General features: G+C 45.2%; 1 protein-coding gene across 3 annotated transcripts in view; it reads right to left on the reverse strand.

The window, feature by feature from the left end:
* NBEAL1 (neurobeachin like 1) overlaps window positions 1–22,728 on the reverse strand; it is a 363,036-nt gene that overhangs the window by 35,540 nt on the left and 304,768 nt on the right. For all 3 annotated transcript variants that reach the window (XM_073551440.1, XM_073551438.1, XM_073551439.1), the window contains 5 exons: window positions 16,117–16,214; window positions 7,099–7,215; window positions 6,841–6,930; window positions 5,087–5,196; window positions 4,023–4,195 (listed from right to left, as the gene is read on the reverse strand). In XM_073551440.1, the coding sequence (XP_073407541.1) occupies window positions 4,023–4,195; window positions 5,087–5,196; window positions 6,841–6,930; window positions 7,099–7,215; window positions 16,117–16,214 (588 nt within the window). The remainder of the gene's footprint in view (window positions 1–4,022; window positions 4,196–5,086; window positions 5,197–6,840; window positions 6,931–7,098; window positions 7,216–16,116; window positions 16,215–22,728) is intronic.

Consider the following 22,728-nt stretch of genomic DNA (forward strand, 5'->3'; position numbering starts at 1 on the left):
AATCGCTCGTATCTCGAGAACGTTGATCGGCAGGGCTGACTCCTGCGTTGACCACGGACCCTAAACAGTGTGTTCGCGGAACACTGCTCCACAGCCGAGATGCTGGCAAACGGCGTCACAAGCTGCCAGTGAATGGGGAGGAAAGACCGTCCTAGGGAGATGAGTGGAGACGTCAGCCACCAATTGAGGGACTGCTTGACCCGGTATGAAAGACGAACTGGGTGGTCCAGAGAAAAAACAGACCTGTTCCACCGAGACAGGATGGCGTGTTGGAGAGGTCTGATGTGAAATTGGGCAAAGGGAACCGCCTCTGTCGCTGCCTCCATCTTTCCTAGGACTTTCATTATTGTCCGGAGAGATGGAAGTCGTAAGATCTGTAGCGATCGTACATCCCGCTGCAGGGAGCAAATCTTTTCTTGTGGGAGAAAAACCCTTGATCGACGAGTGTCGAACAATAGACCCAGAAACACAAGACATTGTGTCGGAACCAGGCAGGACTTCTTTTTGTTGATGAGCCACCCGAAATTGGACAGGGTGTCGAGGACGATGGTAATACTTTGGTGAGCTTGATGAAAGGACGGAGCTGTGATCAGAATGTCATCGAGGTACGGAAAAAGAACAAGACCTCTGATTCTCAACAAGGCCATCAACGCCGCCATGATCTTTGTAAACACTCTGGGTGCGGAGGCGAGACCGAACGGTAGTGCAACAAACTGGTAATGTTCCTGGCAAATCGCGAAATGCAGGAATTTCTGAGGGCCGGAGAATATGGGAACGTGTAGATAGGCATCTTAGATGTCTATTGAACACATGAACTCCTGGGTTTCCATGGAAGCGATTACTGACCGAAGAGACTCCATTCGGAAATGACGCAGTCGGACTCTCTTGTTGAGTAACTTGAGGTCCAAGATGGGGCGAACTGTACCGCCTTTTTTCGGTACCACGAACAGGTTTGAATAAAACCCTGTGAAACGTTCTGATTCGGGAACGGGCACTATCACTCCGGAATTGAGGAGATAGGCGATGGACGCAAAGAACCCCGGAACTAAGGCGGGATCTTTTGGAGGTCAGGACTTGAAGAAACGATCCCGGGGATGAGAAACGAACTCTATCGTGTATCCTGATGATACAACCTCCCTGACCCAAGCGTCCTCTACTGAGGCAAGTCAGACGTCTCTGAAGAAAGGGAGTCGACCTCCTAATTGGGAAGGACCCTCGAGAGTTCGTTGATAGTCATGCTGATGTGGACCGTCCAGATCTGGAGGATCTGCCCTGGGAGTTGTGAGATTGCCAGGAGGGAATGGGTCTGAAGGACACCTTTTCTCTATCCTGGCGTGCCTGCGGTCTCTGTTGGTTAGAGAAGTTGTCTGCCGCATTGAAGCGGCGGAAAGTCCGAAAGGGCTGAAACTGACGTCTTAACGGAGGTCTGCGAGGCTTGGACTGAGGGAGGAGGGAACTCGTGCCTCCAGCGGCGTCCTTAATAATCTGGTCCAGCTGGGATCCGAAGAGACACGCTCCCTGAAAAGGCAGATTGGTAAGGGACCTTTTTTGAAGCCAAATCCGCCTGCCAAGCCTTGAGCCAAATTGAACGTCGGATTGCTACCACGTTGCTTGACGCCTGAACTGCGCAAGACGCGGCATCCAAGGAGGCAGAGAACAGATAATCCCATGCATTAGAGATCTGGTTGGCCAGTTTGGCCAATTGCTCTGGTTGGGCTTTAACTAGGATGCCCTTGCGGAGTTCCTCTGCCCAAGTGGCTCTGGCCTTCGCTACCCAAGATGAAGCGAAGGCTGGGCTTAGCACTGCTGTAGCCGCTTCGAATGTTGACTTTGCTAAAGATTCTATAATTCTAACATTAGAATCCTTTAGTGATGCCACCACACCTGAAATCGGGAGGACCGTGTTGTCAGAAAGTCTGGACACGGGTGCGTCTACCGAGGGGGAAGCGGACCAGTTGTCGGTGAGCTCCTTGGCAAACGGGTACAGCACGCCGAGGCGCTTCCCTCTTTGAGAGCGCCTGGTTGGATTTTCTCTTTCCCTGGTAAGGATCCTGCCAAACTCGGATTGGAAAGCGAAGACCCTGGAAGGTGTTTCTGCCCGTCTGAACGAAACCTCCTGTTCTGAGGATTTCGCAGGGGAGTCTGAGATTTCGAAGGCGTGTTTAATCGCAGCAATGAGGTTCTGTACCGTAACCTTCACGTCCGCGTCCTGGTCCGAATCCAGCATTAAGATCTCTTCGGATGACACATCCGAAAGCGCTTCACCTGACTTGGGTGAGGAGGCACGGGAGGGCGACTGCTGGGAAGGACTATGTGGGGATGTGAGGCCAGGAGAGGATCCCGGCCGGAGGTCCTGTCTGGACCTTTTGCGGCTTCTGCTGGCTGGCTCAAATGGAGCATCATGTGACCTGCTGGACCCTGCAGACGTGTCCAGGGGCAACCTATCAAGGACGGCTACTAGGGACTGAGACACCCTGGTGAGGTCTGCCACAGATTGAGAAGGAGACGAGGCCCAACCAGTAATGGGGGGTTCGCTTCCACATGGCGCAATAGATGGCTCCTGGATGGAGTCTTGCTGAATGGGGTTGCTGCAGTCCAGGCAGAGGGGAGTAGGCTGTCCTGCTGCCGGAAGGTTGGGGGTCAAAAAGGCAGAGGAGGGTGTCAGTCTGCAGATGCAGAGATACTCACGGTCCGGTGTCCCTAGGGAACGTGCCACACGACTTGTCGGAAGATGTAGGGCAGCAGAGAGCGGTATCCGGCTGACAGGCTGCGGAGAGCGGTGTCCGGCTGACAGGCTGCGAAGATGGCGGCGGCCTGAGAGCAGGAGGAACGTGCGCTTTCAGAGGAAGAAGGGCGGAGCTAGCCGCCGAAGCTGAAGGAAGGCACCGCCCGCTGGCCAAGAACAGGCTAGGATCAAAGAGAGCGGTGGGCAGGCCTAGAACGGGCGGGAGAGAAGCCCGCTTAGGAGAAGGGGGCGGGGGGCGTGGCCGCAACGCTGAAGAAGGCCCGAAATGAAGCCGGGGCCTAAATTAATAGCGGCGGCCGCCTGTCAGCGAGGGGCGGCGCGGAGGTCCCGCAGCGCTGCCGCGGCAACCGTTCTGCAGAACGCCGCTGATATCTGCTGCGCCAAGGACTAAAGGAGGGGGAAAACGCCGGGCAAGACCCCTACTGATGCCAGGGCCAGGAGTAATTGCGGCAGCCGCAGTGGCCGCTTTGAACAATATTGGAGCCGCCGAGATGCCCATCTAGGTATGAGGAGGACGCGACTCGGACCCCATACTTACCTCCGTCTTGTATTCAATAAAGGTACCTCATTATCCCACGCTGTCTGATCTGTCTCTTGTTGTGGCCGCGTCTCATCCAAACCGACAGGCTCTGGTGGGCGAGTGGGTGGGAGACAGGGAGCGAGGACCATCTGGATCGCTGGCACGCACCCGTGCTGAGCACTTGGTCCCGCTGTGGAGAGCTATGAGGATACGGGGTGGCAGTACACGCCGTACTCAAAGCCTCCTTGTGGGAGTACAGTTGTGACTATTCACACTGTATCCCTCCAGAACCTGAAACGGAACGACGCACATCGAGGTAGATAAGGGTCTAATGAAAGACCCGTGTCCACCTCCTACTGACACTAAGCTAAACTGAGGAGTTTCCTGCCGGTCGGTGGGGTGTACACTGCGGAGGAGGAGCTAACCTTTTTTTGTGCATAGTGTCAGCCTCCTAGTGGCAGCAGCGTACACCCATGGTCTCTGTGTCCCCCAATAAGGCGAACGAGAAATACATGTTACACTGAATCCTTTTACAAACACCTATATATGAATCTGTTCAGCTTTCCCAGTCTTTAAATATCATACTGGCAGACGGCATGTTCAACGTGACTGGTTACTAGACGTCTAATCAGACAACACTAAACTGTGGGGGAATGTGATAAAATCATTGTTTATGGCTGATGTGACCCAAAACCATCAAAAAGTTTAAAACAAGAATCCAATAGCTTTTGCTATTTATATAAGTGAGATTCTTACCCATATGTCGGATGTGCTGTCCAATCACTTTGCCTTTAGCTAATGAAGTCACTCTGATGCTGTTATCCCAGTGACCACCACTGTACAACACTTTCCCATCATGGGACATGGCAAACAGTTTGGATGATATCTCAAGGCCAGGAGCAAATGGGCCGGACACAACCCTCTGAGTTCTAAAAATGAGATAAATTCATGATTTGTTTCCCTAATTGATCAATGTTCAAGTAGATATAGTTTAACTTTAATGTGTACCTATTATTTTTTCTTTTCCATCTTTTAAATCCAAAATTCAGTGCCAATTAGCTCTGGAAATCATCTTGATGGATGTAGTTTTTCAGATGCTGTGCTCTCCGTAGCCAGAGTTACAGTGTTAGGGCCCCGTTTCACATAGCGACGCACGAGCGATCCCGACAACGATACGACCTGGTAAGGATCGCTGGTGTGTCGCTACATGGTCGCTAGTAAGCTGCCAAACAGGCAGATCTCTTCAACGACGCAGCAACGATCCCGACAACAATACAACCTGGTAAGGATCGCTGGTGCGTTGTCACACAGCAGCTATTCTGAACGATTCCAGCCTGCGTCCCTGAGTTGCTTGTCGGCGTCAAACACAGCGATGCATGCTGGCCAGAGGGACGCCGACGATGAAAATATGACTCAGGACATTCGAGCACGATCAGCGATATCCAACGGGGGGGGCGGTCGCCGCTATGTGTCACATGTAGCGAGATCGCTGTTGCGTCTCAAAATCGGTGACGCATCAGCGATCTCGCCATGTGAGATGGGGCCTTTTCCCCTATAAGAAAAACACTGCCTGTGCTTCTGTATTCATGTGCATATACATTTTATCACCTGCCTCTTTACACCAGAAACTATTATGTGGAAGTATTTCAGTGTGGTCAGGTATGGATTACCGACTCCACAGCCCTGGCAGTGAGAACACCCCACTATACTTGCACATTCACCACCTGCACTGAATCAGGTGCACTCTTGTGCCTTGAGCTTGACTAGATTACCAAGAAGCAATGTGTTTTGTGCTCATACTTCTCTAGATTTACACTTACTTTTGATTAGATACAGTTTGGTCCTTGGTAAAGGTAAAATAATTTGAAATGTTTTTGTCATATGGCAGCCATCCATGGGTTCCAATAACCAGACTCTGACTTACTGTCACCTAAACCAGACAAATAAGAAAGTGAATGAGTAATATCACATGGCTAATGGTTTCAAACCATTGCCGAGCACATACACGATGGGCATTATTACTGAACACTGCTGCAAGAGGATTCAGGTCAGATGTCAGCTTTTAATTTTAGGATGACGCACAGGAAATATAACAGTGAATGGTTTGGCATCTTCTAATTTTTTTCATTTACCAATACTTGTATAAATGAATTTATTCCAGATGAGAACAGGTGGTGATTAAGAGTATACAGTTAGGCCACGCGTTCCTATGTTCTCTATGAAAAGGCTGCTGACATCATCAGGTGACTTATCTTCAAAAGAACAATTCAATCGGCAGTCCAAAATCGGACATGAGCGATTGATGTCTCCCCTGACCATCAGTTGACCAACTCTCCAATACACATTAGACCTTCGGCCAAACAAATCAATATCAGTGGGTTTGGTCGGCATTAGTTTCATGTGTATGGAGGGCGATTTTGTTAATCCTGCTGTTATTTGATTGGCTAAAAAGTTATACATGAAAGCTATAGTTGGACTCTTCTCAGTCTCAGACTGCTACAGCAAAATCTGCAACAGAAGATTTTAGAGCTTCCCAAACAAAGCATTTTGAAAAAATTAAAATTTGTCCCTTAATGCTTAAATATGTGCTTCTCAAACTATGAAGTGGACCTTACTGGTAAGACAACCCAAAGTTGGGGAGCCCAGCTGGAGTGGTAGTTCTGACAAAAGTGGTCCCTTCCGGTATAGTCTTTTCACTTACTGCACCTAACTGGCTTAGAATATTTTTGTACTATGAGAGCTACAATACAACAGATAAAGAGTGGAATAATTTCACTTTTGGGTGTCATTTGGGTAACACAAACCCGCAAGGTATAATATGATTAAACCACCACTCTTGCATATTTTTTAATTTTATTTTACTGTTAGATGGTGTTCCTATTCTAAGTTCCTTGCCCCTAGTAATATACTCACCAGCCGAAATCTTCAGAAGTTTGTGACCTGCCGGATTACTTGAGTGTTTGCTGGGCGAGTCTGAGGTCACAACTCAATGTAAGTCTATGAGAGCCAGAATGAGGCCAAAAGAAGATCTCATAGACTTGCACTGAAAGCTTGTGACCGTTACCTCTGATTTCTGGTCAGTCAGAAGCTGCGGTCACAAGATGACGGCACAGTGCTGGGAAAAGTACAAGACAGCAGCTGATGTGTATAATACCAGGGTTAGGAAACTTACATTAGTGGCACCACTCCAGCGCTAAAATATAAAAGCTGGAGTGGTGCTTTAACACTTTCCATGGAAATTAATAGAATAAAACTACCAGAAGCCAAATTAGATTTTAATGACAAATCTATAAAAGGGAATCGGTCACCAGGTTTAGCCTGCTTGATCTGATACCAGCATACAATAAAGACAAAGACCATGATTCTAACGCTTGAGTCACTTACTTTATTTTTTCCTATAGTTGATTCTAACGCTGAGTCACTTACTTTATTTTTTCCTATAGTTGTGCATAAACCTCCTGACAGATTCGCTATGAATACAAAATGGCAAGTTCCGCTGTTTTTGTGGGTCATAGAACCTTCAGGTGACATGTAACTTCCCACTTAGCTATACGCCAGTTTTTCTGTAACTCACCAATGTTTCTGGGCTTCCCTGAGAAATAAAGGAGCGTAACTGACTCTTTGGGACGATGGCTTTAACCATAGGAATTTCATCGCTAATACCCTAAAGGAAGACATACAAAGCTAAAGGAACATTTCTTTACAATCACATTATAAATACACATAGAATGGATAGTCAGAACTTTATAGACAGTAACTTTATGCAAAGTTATAAATCATTTGTTACATGTGGCAGTCTGCTACTTTGTGGTTGATCTGTTCCCCAGATTACCTTTATAAAGAACGACTTCAGCTCTGTGAGGTTTTGGAATAAGTTCAGTGTTCCACTGTCCAGTTTGGTCTGTTTCAGTAAAGCTTCTTCTGCAGATAGTCGGGTTGGATGAGGTTCCTGGATTGTATTTAGAAAAAATATTTATTTGATACAAAATGAGCTGATCCCACTATTTATGACTTTGCCTGATAAAAGTGCACACATTGCAAAGACACGGAGAATCCTGACAGTTCACCGAAATCTATGAGGATCTGGGGAGTGGAAACTTCTTGGCGGAAGGATTGGATATAAACTGAAAGCATAGCTATCTGAACACGGATTGTAAGTCTTCGTTGGTCAATTGGGGTGGGAAGAAAGAAATAATATAAGTCCCATCCACGCTGAGTTAATGCTGTGCCGGCCCTGTGTTATCCCCTTAGTAGCAGCCACAATTTTTTTTTTCACTAATGTGGCTGTAGGAGGTATTGTTTTATGTGAGATAAATTGCAATATTTAACAATATTTTAGGTTACATATAAATAATGCATAATTTTTATAATTTTTCTTTGCAGCCACAAATAGAAAAAAGCAATTAACCCCTTAAGGACCTAGCCATTTTGTAGGTTATTGACCAGGCCTTAATTTTGAAATCGGACCACTGTCACTATATGCTTATAACTCTGGAACGCTTCCATGGATCCCGCTGATTCTGAGACTGTTTTTTCGTGACATATTGTACTTCATGTTAGTGGTAAAGTTTCTTCAATATGACTTGCGTTTATTTATGAAAAAAATGGAAATATGGTTAAAATTTTTAAAATGTTGCAATTTTCAGACTTTTAATATTTATGCCCTTAAATCAGAGAGTTAGGTCACAAAAAATAGTTAATAAATAGCATTTCCCACATGTCTACTTTACATCAGCACAATTTTGGAACCAAATCCAGCGATTTCTCATTTTTCCAACAAAATTTACAAAGCCATTTTTTTTTTTTAGAGACCACCTCACATTTGAAGTGAGTTTGGGGGGTCAATATAACAGAAAATACCCAAACGTGACACCATTCTAAAAACCGCACCCCTCAAGGTCAAAATTACATTCAAGAAGTTTATTAACCCTTTCTGTATTTCACAAGAATTGAAGCAATGTGGAAGGAAAAAATTAACATTTAACTTTTTTTCTCCCAAATTTTTCTTTGGACACAATTTTTTTTTATTTTGTCAAGGGTTTCAGGAGAAAAGGAACCACAATATTTGTTGTGCAATTTCTCCTGAATACACCGATACCCCATATGTGGAGGAAGACCAATCTTTAGGCGCACGGCAGTGCTCAGAAGGGAAGGAGTATCAATTGAGATTTTTTTTTTAAATCGTTTATTAACCATAAACAATATATACACATGTATACAACCAAGCCAGTATACATATACCTGTCAAAGTAATTACAAAATGACAACAAATTTGTACAATAAGGCTATGTGCACACGTATGCAGAAAATTTCTGCATAAAAACAGGACTCTTTCCCAGAAAACGCACGTTTTTTTCCACGCGTCCCCAGACACATAGAAAATAGCCAGAAATGGGGAATTTACCGCGAAATTAAAGAGCATGCTGCGTTTTTTTTTACCACAAAGCGTTTTTTCGCGGTAAAAAATGCATCAATATGCACAAAAAGTGCAAAATGCATTAAAATGAATGGGAAGCTTCTTTTAAGAGTTTTCTGAGCGGATTTTTTGGTAAATCGGCGGGAAAACCGCGAAAAAAAAACGCTGTGTGTGAACACAGCCTAATAAATTGTTCGCACAGTTTCAGTGTCATGAGTCCATATATTGCTGTACGCATAATGAACCACTGACCAAGTGAACAAAAAAAAAAAAATCATTACTCACCTTAAAATCTATTTGGTAACATATATCTCAAAAATGATATATACCTAATTAAACTATAACTATTCTATCCCGCCGTCAAGTACCTCTGTGTAATAACAGCTATATGATGGCATAGAATATGCCTCGATGTATTTTAACCATGATATTCATGATGCTGTCAGGCCACCATGTCCCAGTACAGTAAGATGAGAAGAATTCCCCCTGTCCCAAATCTTGTCATATTTCCCTAAACAGCCCGTTTTGATACATGGATTTTTGTGATAAACTCACCGTAAAATCCTATACTCCGAGACGCTCATTGGGGGACACAGGTACTGTGGGTGTATGCTACTGCTGCCTGGAGGCTGACACTAAGTGAAAAAAAAAGGTTAGCTCCTCCTCCACAGTATACACCCTCGCCCTGATTGTGGGCAGAAACCAGTTTAGTGCAAAAGCAGTAGGAAAACAACAAAAAATCAGCCTTAATGCAGATAACAATATGTCTAGAAAAGAACCACCCTAATAACGAAAATGCACATTAATTAAACAAACAAGAGCCAACTGGCTATCAGGGTGGGTGCTGTGTCCCTCAATGAGCATATCGGAGAAAAGGATTTTACGGTGAGTTTATCACAAAAATCCATGTTTCTCCTTCGCCTCATTGGGGAATACAGGTACTGTGGGACGTCCTAAAGCAGCCCCTGGGTGGGAAGTTGAGTCACCGATCCAAGCTACATACACCTCCTGTCAAAAGGTACGCCACCGCTGCTTGGAGAATCCTTCTACCTAGGCTCGCATCCGCTGAACCCCGAGTATGGATATTGTAATGTTTGGCAAACGTGTGCAGGCTGGACCAGGTTGCTGCCTTACAAACCTGTTCCGTCGAAGCCTGGTGCCAAAAAATGACATACTCACCTCTCATCGCTGGGTGTCAGGTGCTGGTGTCACTGCTGGCTCAGGACCCGGCACCTGAGACTTTCACCTGTCCTGTGTCCATCGCTGTTGCTCACCGCTGTCTGCCGCGTCATCTGTCTGTGATGTTCAGGTAGCAGAGGATACGGCACGCACTAACCACGTCACCGCGCCCTCTGCTGTCTGAATGTCACTGACAGAGGACACATCAGACAGCAGCAAGCAGCGATGGAGCTGGGACAGGTGAATATAGCCTATACTTAACCCATCCTGGCGCGGTCTCTGCAGCTCCGTTCTCCCACGGTCTCCCTTCCTGCCTTCAGCGGTCACGTGGTACCGCTCATTAAACTCATGAATATGCGCATATTCATGAGTTTAATGAGTGGTACCATGTGACCGCTGAAGGAAGGAAGGGAGACAGTGGGACAAGCAGGGGGGCTGCAGAGACCGTTCCAGGAGGGGTAAGTATGACCTAACACCCCCGCTCCCCCTCCCCCTCCGACCCCCTGGCGTATATGACTCGAATATAAGCCGAGAGGGGGACTTTCAGCAAAAAAAAAAAAAAAATGGGCTGAAAATCTCGGCTTATATTCGAGTAAATAAAAATCCGGGAACGCCGATCCACCCAACTGTTTGGACCTTTACAGGGTGGAGAGATTAAGCTTGGGTCTGGCTTTCCCCCATATGAAAGACGTGGTCAGGGAATTTAAATTCGTGAAGAAGGATTTTTGGATCAATACCGCACTATGTTGGAGGGAGTAGCTGAGCTTAGGAAGTAAGACCATTTTAATTATATTTATACGGCAGGCTACAGAAAATGGAAGTTACCCCACGAGGCAAATTTAACTTTGAATAATTCCAGTAAGGGAGTGATATTGAGCTGTAGGTAAAGCTCACTATTTTTGGATATATTAATTCCTAAATATTTAAAATGAGACACCACAGGCAACAAAGATAAGGTATCAAGGTGGGCCGTTGGGCTACGAGAGAGGGATAATAGGGTGGATTTATCCCAATTGATATATAGTCCCGAGAATTTACTAAATTTATCTATAATAGTAGTCACATGTGGGAGCGTCTCTTCTGTCCTATCCATGAATAATCTTCTGTCCGATCCATGAATAACACCATATCATCAGCATATAAGCCAATAGTGTCTGGACGATCAGCTATGTCTATACCTTTAATATTTGGAGAGGACCGTATGCGTTTTGCTGGTGCCTCGATTGCAAGCGCAAAGAGGGCCGGGGACATTGGGTACCCCTAACGTGTTCCCCTAGATAGAGAAAATGATTCTGATTCAGAGTTATTTATAATTATATGAGCTTTAGGTTTTGCATATATTGTACCGATCCACTTTTGAAACTTAGCACCAAAGCCATATCTCCGTAGACATGCAAACAAGAAGGGCCATTCAAGAGAATCAAAGGTTTTAGCCATGTCCAATGCAGGGCTGTGGAGTCGGAGTCGGAGTCGGTGCTCATTTTGGTGGAGTCGGAGTCGGAGTTGGAGTCGGTATAAAATGGACCGACTCCGACTCCTAAAATATATAATAAATTGGGTACAGTAATTCAATGCAGGATGTGCTGAAAATTTTTTCATAGGAGTTTGGGAAAGTTATGAAATGTCCTATAAATGGCTGTTCTATTCCTGATCTAAGGCTACATTCACACACAGCGTTTTTCCTGTGTTTTTTGAGGATACGTTTTTCAGCTGCAAAAGCTGATCATCTTTTTAAAAAACTGCATCACCTGAAAGGTTTTGGAGCTCATAGATAATGTTTTCAATAGCAAAAGCAGATTAGAAATCTGCTCTATCTATCCATTTATCCATATCTGTCTATCCATATCGTATCTGTACCAAAAAGAATGAAAACCGGGTAGTACACCAATATATATTCTGTTCTGTCTAAATATCTTGATTATTGGATCATAAAAATGATTAAATGTCTGAGGTTCACATTGTACTACAATAAACTTTTCACTTAAATATAAGCAATATGTGTGGGAGTCGGAGTCGGAGTCGTGGAGTCGGAGTTGGAGTCGGAGTAAGGGAAATTGAGGAGTCGGAGTCGCAGGTTTGGCTTACCGACTCCACAGCCCTGGTCCAATGACGCCAAAGCCCAGTTATTATCCGGCACTAAAGAACTATATTGAATTACCGATTGGACCCGTCTGATATTAATAGAGGTGCTCTTACCAGGCGAGAAATAAGTCTGGTCAGGGTGTATAAGATTCAATATAACCGTGTACAGTCTAGTGGCCATAACCTTGGTGAAAATTTTATAGTCCACATTAACCAGCGATATGGGGCAATAAGATCCACACTCAAGGGGGTCTTTCACTTCTTTCTTAAGTATAATAACATTAGCTTCATAGAAGGAGTCCGTTAAACATTCCCCCTCCCAGATCCCCCTAAACACTCTTAAAAGAAGTGGTGCCAATACGTCCCTGTATTTTCAGTACAATTCAATGGGAAACCCGTCTGGCCCAGGAGCCTTTCCAGAGGCCATATCAATCATGGCACCTTCTATTTCTTCTATGGTAAAGTCAGCGTCCAAGAAAGCTTGTTCAGTAGAACTCAGAGTGGGGAATTTTAATTCTGACTGGTAAAGTCCAGGCATTCTAGGATACCGAGGCCACTCCCAGAGCTGTATAATAATCATAGAAACGATGAATTATATCCTCCGTTGAGGTCGCCAACGAACTATCCTCTCTCCGGATTTGGAGTATGATGTTAGATGTGTTGTGCTGATGCTCCAAAAATTTACTTGATTGGTTCCCCAGTTCAAAATAGGACTGACGAGCAAAAAATAATTTACGTTTAGATTTATTGTCCATGTAAAGGGTATATAACATCTGGGAGGTCAGCCATGCAACTCTATTCTCATTAGTCTGGCTAGATAGGTATGTTGCTTCTGAGTCTTTTAGTCACTGTTCCATCTTATCATCCTCCCCCGAGGTTACCCGTTTAATAAAAGAAATTGTAGAAGATAAACATCCTTTCAAGTATACCTTAAGGGCATCCCAAAACAAGTTAATATTCTGGGGTTCAGGGTGGGACGCGATACAACAGTTTAATTGATCTATAGTTTTATCAGTAGGACCTATTAATTTCATCCAGAATGGGGTTAGCTTCCAGAATGTACTATGTTTCGATTGGCCAAAATTAAGTCTAAAGGTACTGTCACACTTAGCGATGCACCAGCGATCCCGACCAGCGATATGACGCGGTCAGGATCGCTGGTGCATCGCTAAGTGGTCGCTAGTGAGCTGCCACACAGGCAGATCTCACCAGCGACATCGCAGGGGTTGGGGGTCGCTACTTACCTGTCACACTAGGCGATCCTGACGTCCTCCTGCCCGGCTCCACGCTCGTCGCTCGTCTCTCCACAGGAAGCGCCGCAGGAAGCTGACGACGAGAAACAGTCCTGGATGTTCTCGCGCGATCAGCGATAATCAGCGGGGGAGCGGGTCGTAGGTAAGTATCAGACATAGCGATATCGCTAGCAATATTGCTATAACGTCACAAGTTATAGCGATATTGCTAGCGAAATAGCTAAGTGTGATAGTACCTTAAGTATAACCGGACTATGATCTGAGACCCCCCTTGGACCATGCTCTATATTACCTACCCACATCGCTAAATCAATGGAACCAAAAATGTAATCTATACGGGACAAGGTACGTCTAGTGGACGAGTGACAAGTATACCCCCTTGCCTGAGGGTGATGCACCCTCAATAAATCCAGTCAACCACTGCCCCCCATGAATAGTGCTAGTGGAGACAAAGATGTGGATGGGGAAACCCCAGAAATCCCACCATCCAACCTGTTTCTATCAAGGGAATTATCCATGACCAAATTAAAGGTCCCCCATGCATATAACGTATGCACCTGGGTAAGTCAAAGCAAAGCTCATCGCCATTTGAAGGACTGACACATTGGCCGGGGGGGGATTATAAATACACAATATAACATATCCTTTTGAGTTTATCAATGCATATACAAAGACAAAACGTCTCTCAGGGTCTTTTCGGGCCTTTTTAATCTCCCACCTAACGTCCCTATGTATTAATAATGAAACCCCTCTTGAATAGCTGGTATGAAAGGCGTGAATCAACCATTGCACCCAAGGCTTCTGTACGGACCGAGCTGAATCTCTAGTCAGGTGCATCTCGACCAGAGCCACAATGTGAGGATGATAGCGTTTGATCTGGGAAAAACACTTTAATTCTTTTCCGAGGAGATTTGAGACCCCTCACATTCCAGGTCATACATATAATTTCAGAACCCATCTCTCATCTAAACATGGCATACATTATCACACAAATAGAAGTTATAGGCATCATGTAAAGACTCTTGGCGGCAGTACCTACATAAACAAAAACAAACAAAACTATTGGAAAGAAGAACAAAGGAAAATTCAGACATATAGGAGCAAAGTCCTGTGCTCCTATCTTGGATTGAATTGGGGGGATACCCTCACTGAACACTATTTATTTTTTGGCTGATGATGCTGTATGGCGGCTTGTTTTTTGCGGGACAAGATGACGTTTTCAGCGGTACCATGTTTATTTATATCCGTCTTTTTGATCGTGTGTTATTACACTTTTTCCAAGCGGTATGATGATACCGCTTGGAAAAAGTATCATTTGCTACTTTGTGGTTTGATTTTTTTTTAGGGCGTTCACTGAAGGGGTTAACTCGAGTGAAAATGTTATAGATGGGATTTTTACGGATGCGGCAATACCAAACATGTGTATTTGTTTTGTTTACTTTATTTTTTTTACATAAAAATGTGTATTTTTTAGAGAAATTTTTTAAGATTTTTCTTTTTTTTTTTTTTTACCTAGTCCCTTTAAGGGACTTTCACTTTCGTTGCAGGTATAATACATTGCAATGCTCCAGCATTGCAATGCATTATACCTATGGAGAAAGCTGTTGAGACCATGCTGTGAGCATAGTCTCAGCGGCTTTCTGTAGCTGGATGACCCGGAGGTTGTCAAGACAACCCCCGGGTCATAATGGCAGAGATCGCGATTACATTACGGGGACGCCGACCTGAGGCAGAGGGAGCCCCCAACCCTCTGCCTTTCCCCTGAACGCTACGATCATTCTTGATCGCAGCAGTCAGGGGGTTAAGAGCCAGGGGCGGTGCGGCTGTCAGTGCAGGATGCTCAGCCACTGGCAGCGCTGAGCTCCTGCACTGATGATCGGGCAGAAGATGCTGAAATTTCAGCATCTCCTGCCTTATCGCGCTGTTTGGTCAGTCAGATTGACTGACCAGTCACAGCGCTCTGGGTGCGGGGACCGACTGCAAGGGTCCCAGCACCTCTTGCCGTGCCTGTCAGCTGTCATAGACAGCTGTCAGCACTGAACTGTCACTGCATGTTTACACGCAGTGACAGTTCAAATGCATGACATGCACAGTCCGTCATGGTGTGGTAAATTACACCCGGCCATGACGGACTGTGGACGTTCATAGACGTTAAGTGGTTAAGTCAAATGTTTAGCTTTCTTGTTTATACTTTTTACAATTCAAATCTGGCTCCAAATAACCTGCTGAATGACTTCTCCATGTCAGGTGGAAGCCCAATGTGTGATTGTTTTTATATACACAAAACACACATCTAATAACATTTTAGTTTTTTATTACTTATTTTAGTAAAAAAAAACAAACAAAAAACAAACAAAAAAAACCCAGTTGTTCTATACGTCTTTATTTTATTTTTTGCATAATTTGTCCACTATGAGATCATAAAATATCTCTGGGGATTTCTATTTAATTTTTTTCCACTGTAACTTGGGCATCAATTCCCCCAGGCACAGGAGAAAACAGTTCGAAATGTGCTACAGGTGGCTGGCAGATTTGAGCTGGCCCCTGCAGCTCTGCTATGCTGGCAGAGTCCCGGTGATGTCTATAGTGCTGACGCTTCTGTTTGGTGCATAGCACTCACCAAGCACTATATAATCAGTAGACGAAAAAACAAATATTGAACTGCTTCTGGACTCTTCCCAGGTCACTGACTGTCGGATACTGCTAGATTGCAAGATCAAGTTCTAAATTATTAAAAACACTAAAGTAACTTAACTTCCATTGGTCTGATATTTTCAATGATGTCGAATTTTGGAAGTCCTGACTCCCGAAAGACAAGATTATTGTAAAAATAATATTTATATTTTGTTACTGAAATGTCATACATAAGTAAAATAGCAAAGCTAGAATATATTTTCAGCAAGTGTAATTAACTGTATACCTTCAACAGCTGGCATGGTGTTTGTCCAAAATTATTGATCATTCCTTCTATTGCTTTCCTTTCTTTCTCATCTGCAATTGCATCTAGGTCCACAGCACCTGATTTTAGAAGCATAAACACATTTAGAATGTTCCCTTTCAATGAGTAGAAATATTAACAGCTTTAATAACTGCCACATAATAAACATTATCAGGACTGCCTCCAGTTTTGGTAGGAACACATTAACCCCTTCATGACCGAGCCTATTTTGACCTTAACGACCTGGCCATTTTTTGCAATTCTGACCAATGTCCCTTTATGAGGTAATAACTCAGGAACGCTTCAACGCATCCTAGCGATTCCGAGATTGTTTTTTCGTGACATATTGGGCTTCATGTTAGTGGTAAATTTAGGTCGATAATTTTTGCGTTTATTTGTGAAAAAAATGGAAATTTGGTGAAAATTTTGAAAATTTTGCAATTTTCAAATTTTTATTCTGTTAAACCAGAGAGTTATGTGACACAAAATAGTTAATAAATAACATTTCCCACATGTCTACTTTACATCAGCACAATTTTGGAAACAACACTTTTTTTCGTTAGGAAGTTATAAGGGTTAAAAGTTGACCAGCAATTTCTCATTTTTACAACAAAATTTACAAAACCATTTTTTTTAGGGACCACCTCACATTTGAAGTCACTTTGAGGGGTCTATATGGCAGAAAATACCCAAAAGTGACACCATTCTAAAAACTGCACCCCTCAAGCTACTCAAAACTACATTCAAGAAGATTATTAACCCTTCAGGTGCTTCACAGGAACTAAAGCAACATGGAATGAAAAAATGGACATTTTAATTTTTCCAACCAAAATTTTCTTTTAGCATCAGTTTTTTCATTTTCACATGGGTAACAGGATAAAATGTATCCTAAAATTTGCTGGGCAATTTCTTCTGAGTACACCGATACCTCATATGTGGTCATAAACCACTGTTTGGGCGCACGGAAGGGCTCAGAAGGCAAGGAGCGCCATTTTACTTTTTGAATGGAAAATATGCTTGAATATTTAGCGGTTGCTATGTCGCGTTTGGAGAGCACCTGTGTGCCTAAACATTGGAGCTCCCCCACAAGTGACCCCATTTTGGAAACTATCAGAAAGTTGTGGGAAGCAGGGTGTGTTGCAGTCCGCGCTGCCGAGATTCACAAATCACCTGGGATGCAAGATGTTGTAGCAGAGTACTCCTTTATTTCCTCCTACGCGTTTCGGCTCCCTTCCTGGCACCTTCCTCAGGGATATCCCTGAGGAAGGTGCCAGGAAGGGCGCCGAAACGCGTAGGAGGAAATAAAGGAGTACACTGCTACAACATCTTGCATCCCAGGTGATTTGTGAATCTCGGCAGCGCGGACTGCAACACACCCTGCTTCCCACAACTTTCTGAAGGTTTTTCCACGTGCGAGTGGTTGGTGGAGGTCCTGCAGCAGCTGATTCTGTGATATGCTCTCTAGCCAGTTGTGGGTTACACAACTGGAATAGGTGAGTGGAACTGTATTATACCGCTCATACTTCAAGTGTCACTAGTGATAGGGCACTATTGCGCCTCTTGTTCCCCCCACCATTTTTTCATTTTGGAAACTAGACCCTCCAAGGAACTTATCTAGATGCATAGTGAGTACTTTTTTTTTTTTTCACAAAAATGTTACTTAGCCTCAGTTTTTTCATTTTCACATGGGCAACAGGATAAAATGGATCCTAAAATTTGTTGGGCAATTTCTCCTGAGTACATCGATACCTCATATGTGGTCATAAACCACTGTTTGGGTGCACGGCAGGGCCCGGAAGGGAAGGAGCGCCATGTGACTTTTTGATTGGAAAATTAGCTCCAATCGTTAGCGGACACCATGTCGCATTTGGAGAGCCCCTGTGTGCCTAAACATTGGAGCTCCCCCACAAGTGACCCCATTTTGGAAACTAGACCCCCGAAGGAACTTATCTAGATGTGTGGTGAGCACTTTGAACCCCCAAGTGCTTCACAGAAGTTTATTACGTAGAGCAGTGAAAATAAAACATGGATTTTTGTGAGTACTCACCGTAAAATCCTTTTCTCCGAGACGCTCATTGGGGGACACAGATACTGTGGGTGTATGCTTCTGTCGCTAGGAGGCTGACACTAAGTGAAAAAAAGAGGTTAGCTCCTCCTCCGCAGTATACACCCTCGCCCCTATTGCGGGCGGAAATCAGTTTGGTGCCAAAGCAGTAGGAGGACAAAAAAATCAGCCTTAATACAGGTACAACATGTCCAAAGGAAAACACCACCCTTATATCAAATAAGTAAACACATATTAATTTAAACAAGAGCCAACTTGCTAATAGGGTGGGTGCTGTGTCCCCCAATGAGCGTCTCGGAGAAAAGGATTTTACGGTGAGTACTCACAAAAATCCATGCTTCTCCTTCGTCTCATTGGGGGACACAGATACTGTGGGACGTCCTAAAGCAGTCCCTGGGTGGGAGATTGACTCACCGATCCAAGCTACATGCACCTCCTGCGTAAAGGTGCGCCACCGTTGCTTGGAGACTCCTTCTACCCAGGCTTGCATCCGCCGAGGCCTGAGTATGGATATTATGTTTGGCAAATGTGTGCAGGCTGGACCAGGTTGCTGCCTTGCAAACCTGTTCTGTCGAAGCCTGGTGCCGAAGCACCCGAAAAGCGCCCACCGACCGGGTAGAGTGCACTCTGATCCCTGCCGGAATCGGCGTGCCTCTAATGCAGTAGGACTCCTGAATAGTCAAACGAATCCATCTGGCTATGGTCGACTTTGCGGCAGCGAGTCCCTTCCTGCGATCTTCAGGAAGCACGAACAGCGTGTCCATCTGAGGAAAGGGTGCCATCCGTGACACGTACCTCCGGAGGGCTCTTACCAGGTCTAACGTGTGAAGACCCTTCTTCCACACGGTGTACCGGTGCTGGACAAAATGAAGGCAAAGCAACATCTTCATTGATGTGACAAAGAGGACACGACCTTCGGCAGAAAAAGAGGACCACCTTATACCTATGGAAAGTGAGGAACGGAGCTCGGCAGGATAGAGCCGCCAGCTCTGAAACCCGCCTGATGGAAGTGATGGCCACTAGGGGAACAACTTTCCAGGAAAGGTACCTCAAAGCGATATCCTGAAGCGGTTCCAATGGAGCTTCCTGCAGAATACTTAGGACCATGTTAGGAACCCAGGCGTCCATCGGCGCCAAAGTTTTCACCTGCAAATTGGTAGCAACCCTGCACTGGAACTGGACGGATAAGGCCGACATTTGTCTCCTGCGGAAACCTGGGGCAAAGCCCGAGTCTAATGCTCTACCGACTGAGCTATCCGGGCTCTCTGAGCCCGACTGGAGAAAAACACGGGTATTACATACCTGGTAATGTGTTTTTCCAGGGGACATGACGGCACCACGAGAGAGGGGATCCGCCCTACGAGGACAGGAAACCTTCAAGATAAAAGGGGGCGGCTCCTCTCTCCGCATCAGTTGTTTTACAGAGCACAAGAGGAACTCTGCCAGTTAGTGCACACATAAATAATACCTATTTTACACTGCTAAATTTCCCACACCAAGGGAGTGTATAATACTAACAAAAAACACCCAACTAATGACGTGATCAAATAGGGCGGGAATATAAGGGTGCCGTCATGTCCCCTGGAAAAACACATTACCAGGTATGTAATACCCGTGTTTTCCCATGGTACATGACGGCACCACGAGAGAGTTACAGAGATTTGTATTCTCTTTAGGGGGGGATCACTGCCTGTAACACTCTTCTCCCAAATGTGAGATCAGAGGTAGCAGATAGGTCTAATCTGTAATGTCTGAAAAAGGTAGATGGAGAGGACCAAGTGGCCGCCTTACATATTTGGTCGATGGAGGCGTCCGCTCTCTCCGCCCAGGATGTTGCCATGGCTCTCGTGGAGTGGGCTTTTAGGCCCTCTGGAACAGCCCTGCCTGCACTACTATATGCTAGTATGATGACCTCTCTCACCCATCTAGCTATAGTTTGCTTAGAGGCTTTAAGGCCTTTCCTTGCCCCCTGGTATGAGATAAACAAGGCCCTCTGTTTCCTCCATGGTTTTGTCACCTCTAAATACTGTAGGATACATCTCCTAACGTCTAGACAATGTAACCTCTCTTCCTTTTTGTTACCAGGGTTAGGACAGAAGGATGGCAAGATTATTTCCTGAGCTCTGTGAAATTTCGACACTACCTTAGGGAGGTATGCTGGGTCTAATCTTAGCACGACTCTATCATCCATAACCTGAGTGTATGGTGGGTCTGCTGATAGTGCGTGTAAGTCCCCAACCCTACGTGCCGATGTGAGTGCCACTAATAAGGCTGTTTTTAAGGTTAACACTTTGTCTGATATTGCGTCTATTGGTTCAAATGGACTTTCCGTTAGGGATGATAGGACTAAATTTAGATCCCAGGGAGGAGGTTTAGGCGATGGGACAGAGTCAGCTCTAGTATAGGCCCGGATAAATCTGGCGACCCATCTATCGCTTGCCAGGTCATAGTTGAATAATGCTGCCAGGGCTGAAACGTGTACTTTCAGGGTGCTGACCGCTAAGCCCAAGTCTAAGCCCCTTTGCAGAAACTCTAGCACTGCCCTTACCGGTACTTCCCCTTCCTGTATTGGGCCTGAGGTGGATAAGAACTTCCTCCATATCCTCCCATATATTTTTGTAGTCACTGGTTTTCTGCTGCTGATTAAGGTGGAAATCAATCTCGCTGAAAACCCTTTCTTTTCTAATAGTGACCTTTCAAATTCCAGGCTGTCAAATGCAGCCTGGAATTCGGAGGATGATTGAAGGGACCCTGTGTTAGGAGGTCGTGATCCTCTGGGAGCACCCATGGGTCTGTCACTGACATTACTCTCAGCCAATAGAACCACGGCCTTTTTGGCCAAAAGGGAGCTATCATAATTACTCTGGCTTGGTCCTCCCTGATCTTTTTCAGGACTAATGGAATGAGGCATATCGGAGGGAATGCGTACAGGAGACCTGATGTCCATTTTATTCTGAAGGCGTCTACCGCCAGTGGCATGTCTGCTGGTCTTAGGGAGCAGAATTTTTGAACTTTTCTGTTGGTTTTTGAGGCGAAGAGATCTATTATGGGTTTTCCCCACCTCTGCACAATTTGCTGAAAAATGGACTCTTTTAGGCACCATTCTCCTTGCTTTAAGTGGTTCCTGCTCAGAAAGTCCGCCCTCAGGTTGTCCGCGCCTCGGATATGCAGGGCCGATAATGAAAGGAACTGATGTTCCGCCAGAGTCAGGATTCTTTTTGCTATTTCCATCAATGACCGAGAACGAGTGCCCCCTTGATGGTTCACGTATGCAACCGCTGTACGATTGTCTGATAGGACTTTCACATGATGTCCTCTCAGGTGTGTCAGTAATCCTTCCAGCGCTCTTTCGATGGCTAGCAGTTCCCACTCGTTTGAGGATAGATATTTTTCCCCCTGAGCCCAAGTATCTTGGAGCCATAGGGTGTCTAGATGGGCTCCCCAGCCCCAGGGACTGGCATCTGTCGTGACTACTCTGGAGGCTGCATATGTCCAGGGTACTCCCCTCGGAGCAGCCTCTATCTGTAACCACCATTTTAGCGACTGGAGTATAGGATCCGGGATGGTGAGCTTCTGTTCTAACTGCCCCTGAAGCGTCAGATCGCTTTGTAACACACACCACTGAAGTTCCCTTGCGTGAAATTGTGCCCATTTTATCGCTGGTATGCAGGAGGTTAGGGACCCCAGCACTGACATGGCTTTCCTCAGAGTCATTGTTGGCTTTCCTAATGTTGTTCTGATTAGGTTTTTGATTTTCTCTTCTTTTTCCTGTGGGAGGCGACACTCCTGTATTACCGAGTCTATTGTTAGGCCCAAAAAATTCTGGACCATCGTTGGCTCCAACCTGGATTTTTTGAAGTTCAGTTGCCAACCCAGAGTCTGAAGAGTCTCTATCACTGTCTTGACTTGTTCCTGACAGTGAGCGAAATCTTTCCCCACTATCAAGAAGTCGTCCAGATATGGTATTACTAGAGCATCTTTTTCTCTGAGATGTGCAGTGACCTCCGCAATTAACTTCGTAAAGACCCGGGGGGCTGTTGCTACCCCAAAGGGCAGAGCCTTGTATTGAAAATGATGCCACTGAGAGTTTATCTGGACTGCCACCCTGAGATATTTGCGGTCTTGCTGCCGAATCGGGACATGATAGTAAGCGTCCTTGAGATCCAGGACCGCCATGTAACACCGAGGGAAGAGGAGTTTTACTGTAGATCTTATTGTCTCCATCTTGAATGATGGGACTACTAGATACTTGTTGAGGCCTTTCAGGTTTACAATCGTCCTCCAGGAATCGTCTGGTTTCTTTATCAGAAACAGGGGGGAGTAAAAGCCTTTCTTCTTTTCTTTTTCTGGAACTTCTTCCAGTACGAGTTTTTGTACAAGCGATAATACCTCCTCTTCCAAACTCTTTTGTCTTTCCTGAGATGATTGTACCGGAGTCTGAATGAATTTTTGTGGTGGCCAATGGTGGAATTTTAACTCCAGACCTGACCCTACTATCTGTCGGATCCAGGTGCTGGATGAGATCCTTT

Source organism: Dendrobates tinctorius, unplaced genomic scaffold (genome assembly GCF_039654945.1).
Source record: "Dendrobates tinctorius isolate UK_male_01 unplaced genomic scaffold, ASM3965494v1 ptg000177l, whole genome shotgun sequence".
Lineage (NCBI taxonomy): Eukaryota > Metazoa > Chordata > Amphibia > Anura > Dendrobatidae > Dendrobates > Dendrobates tinctorius.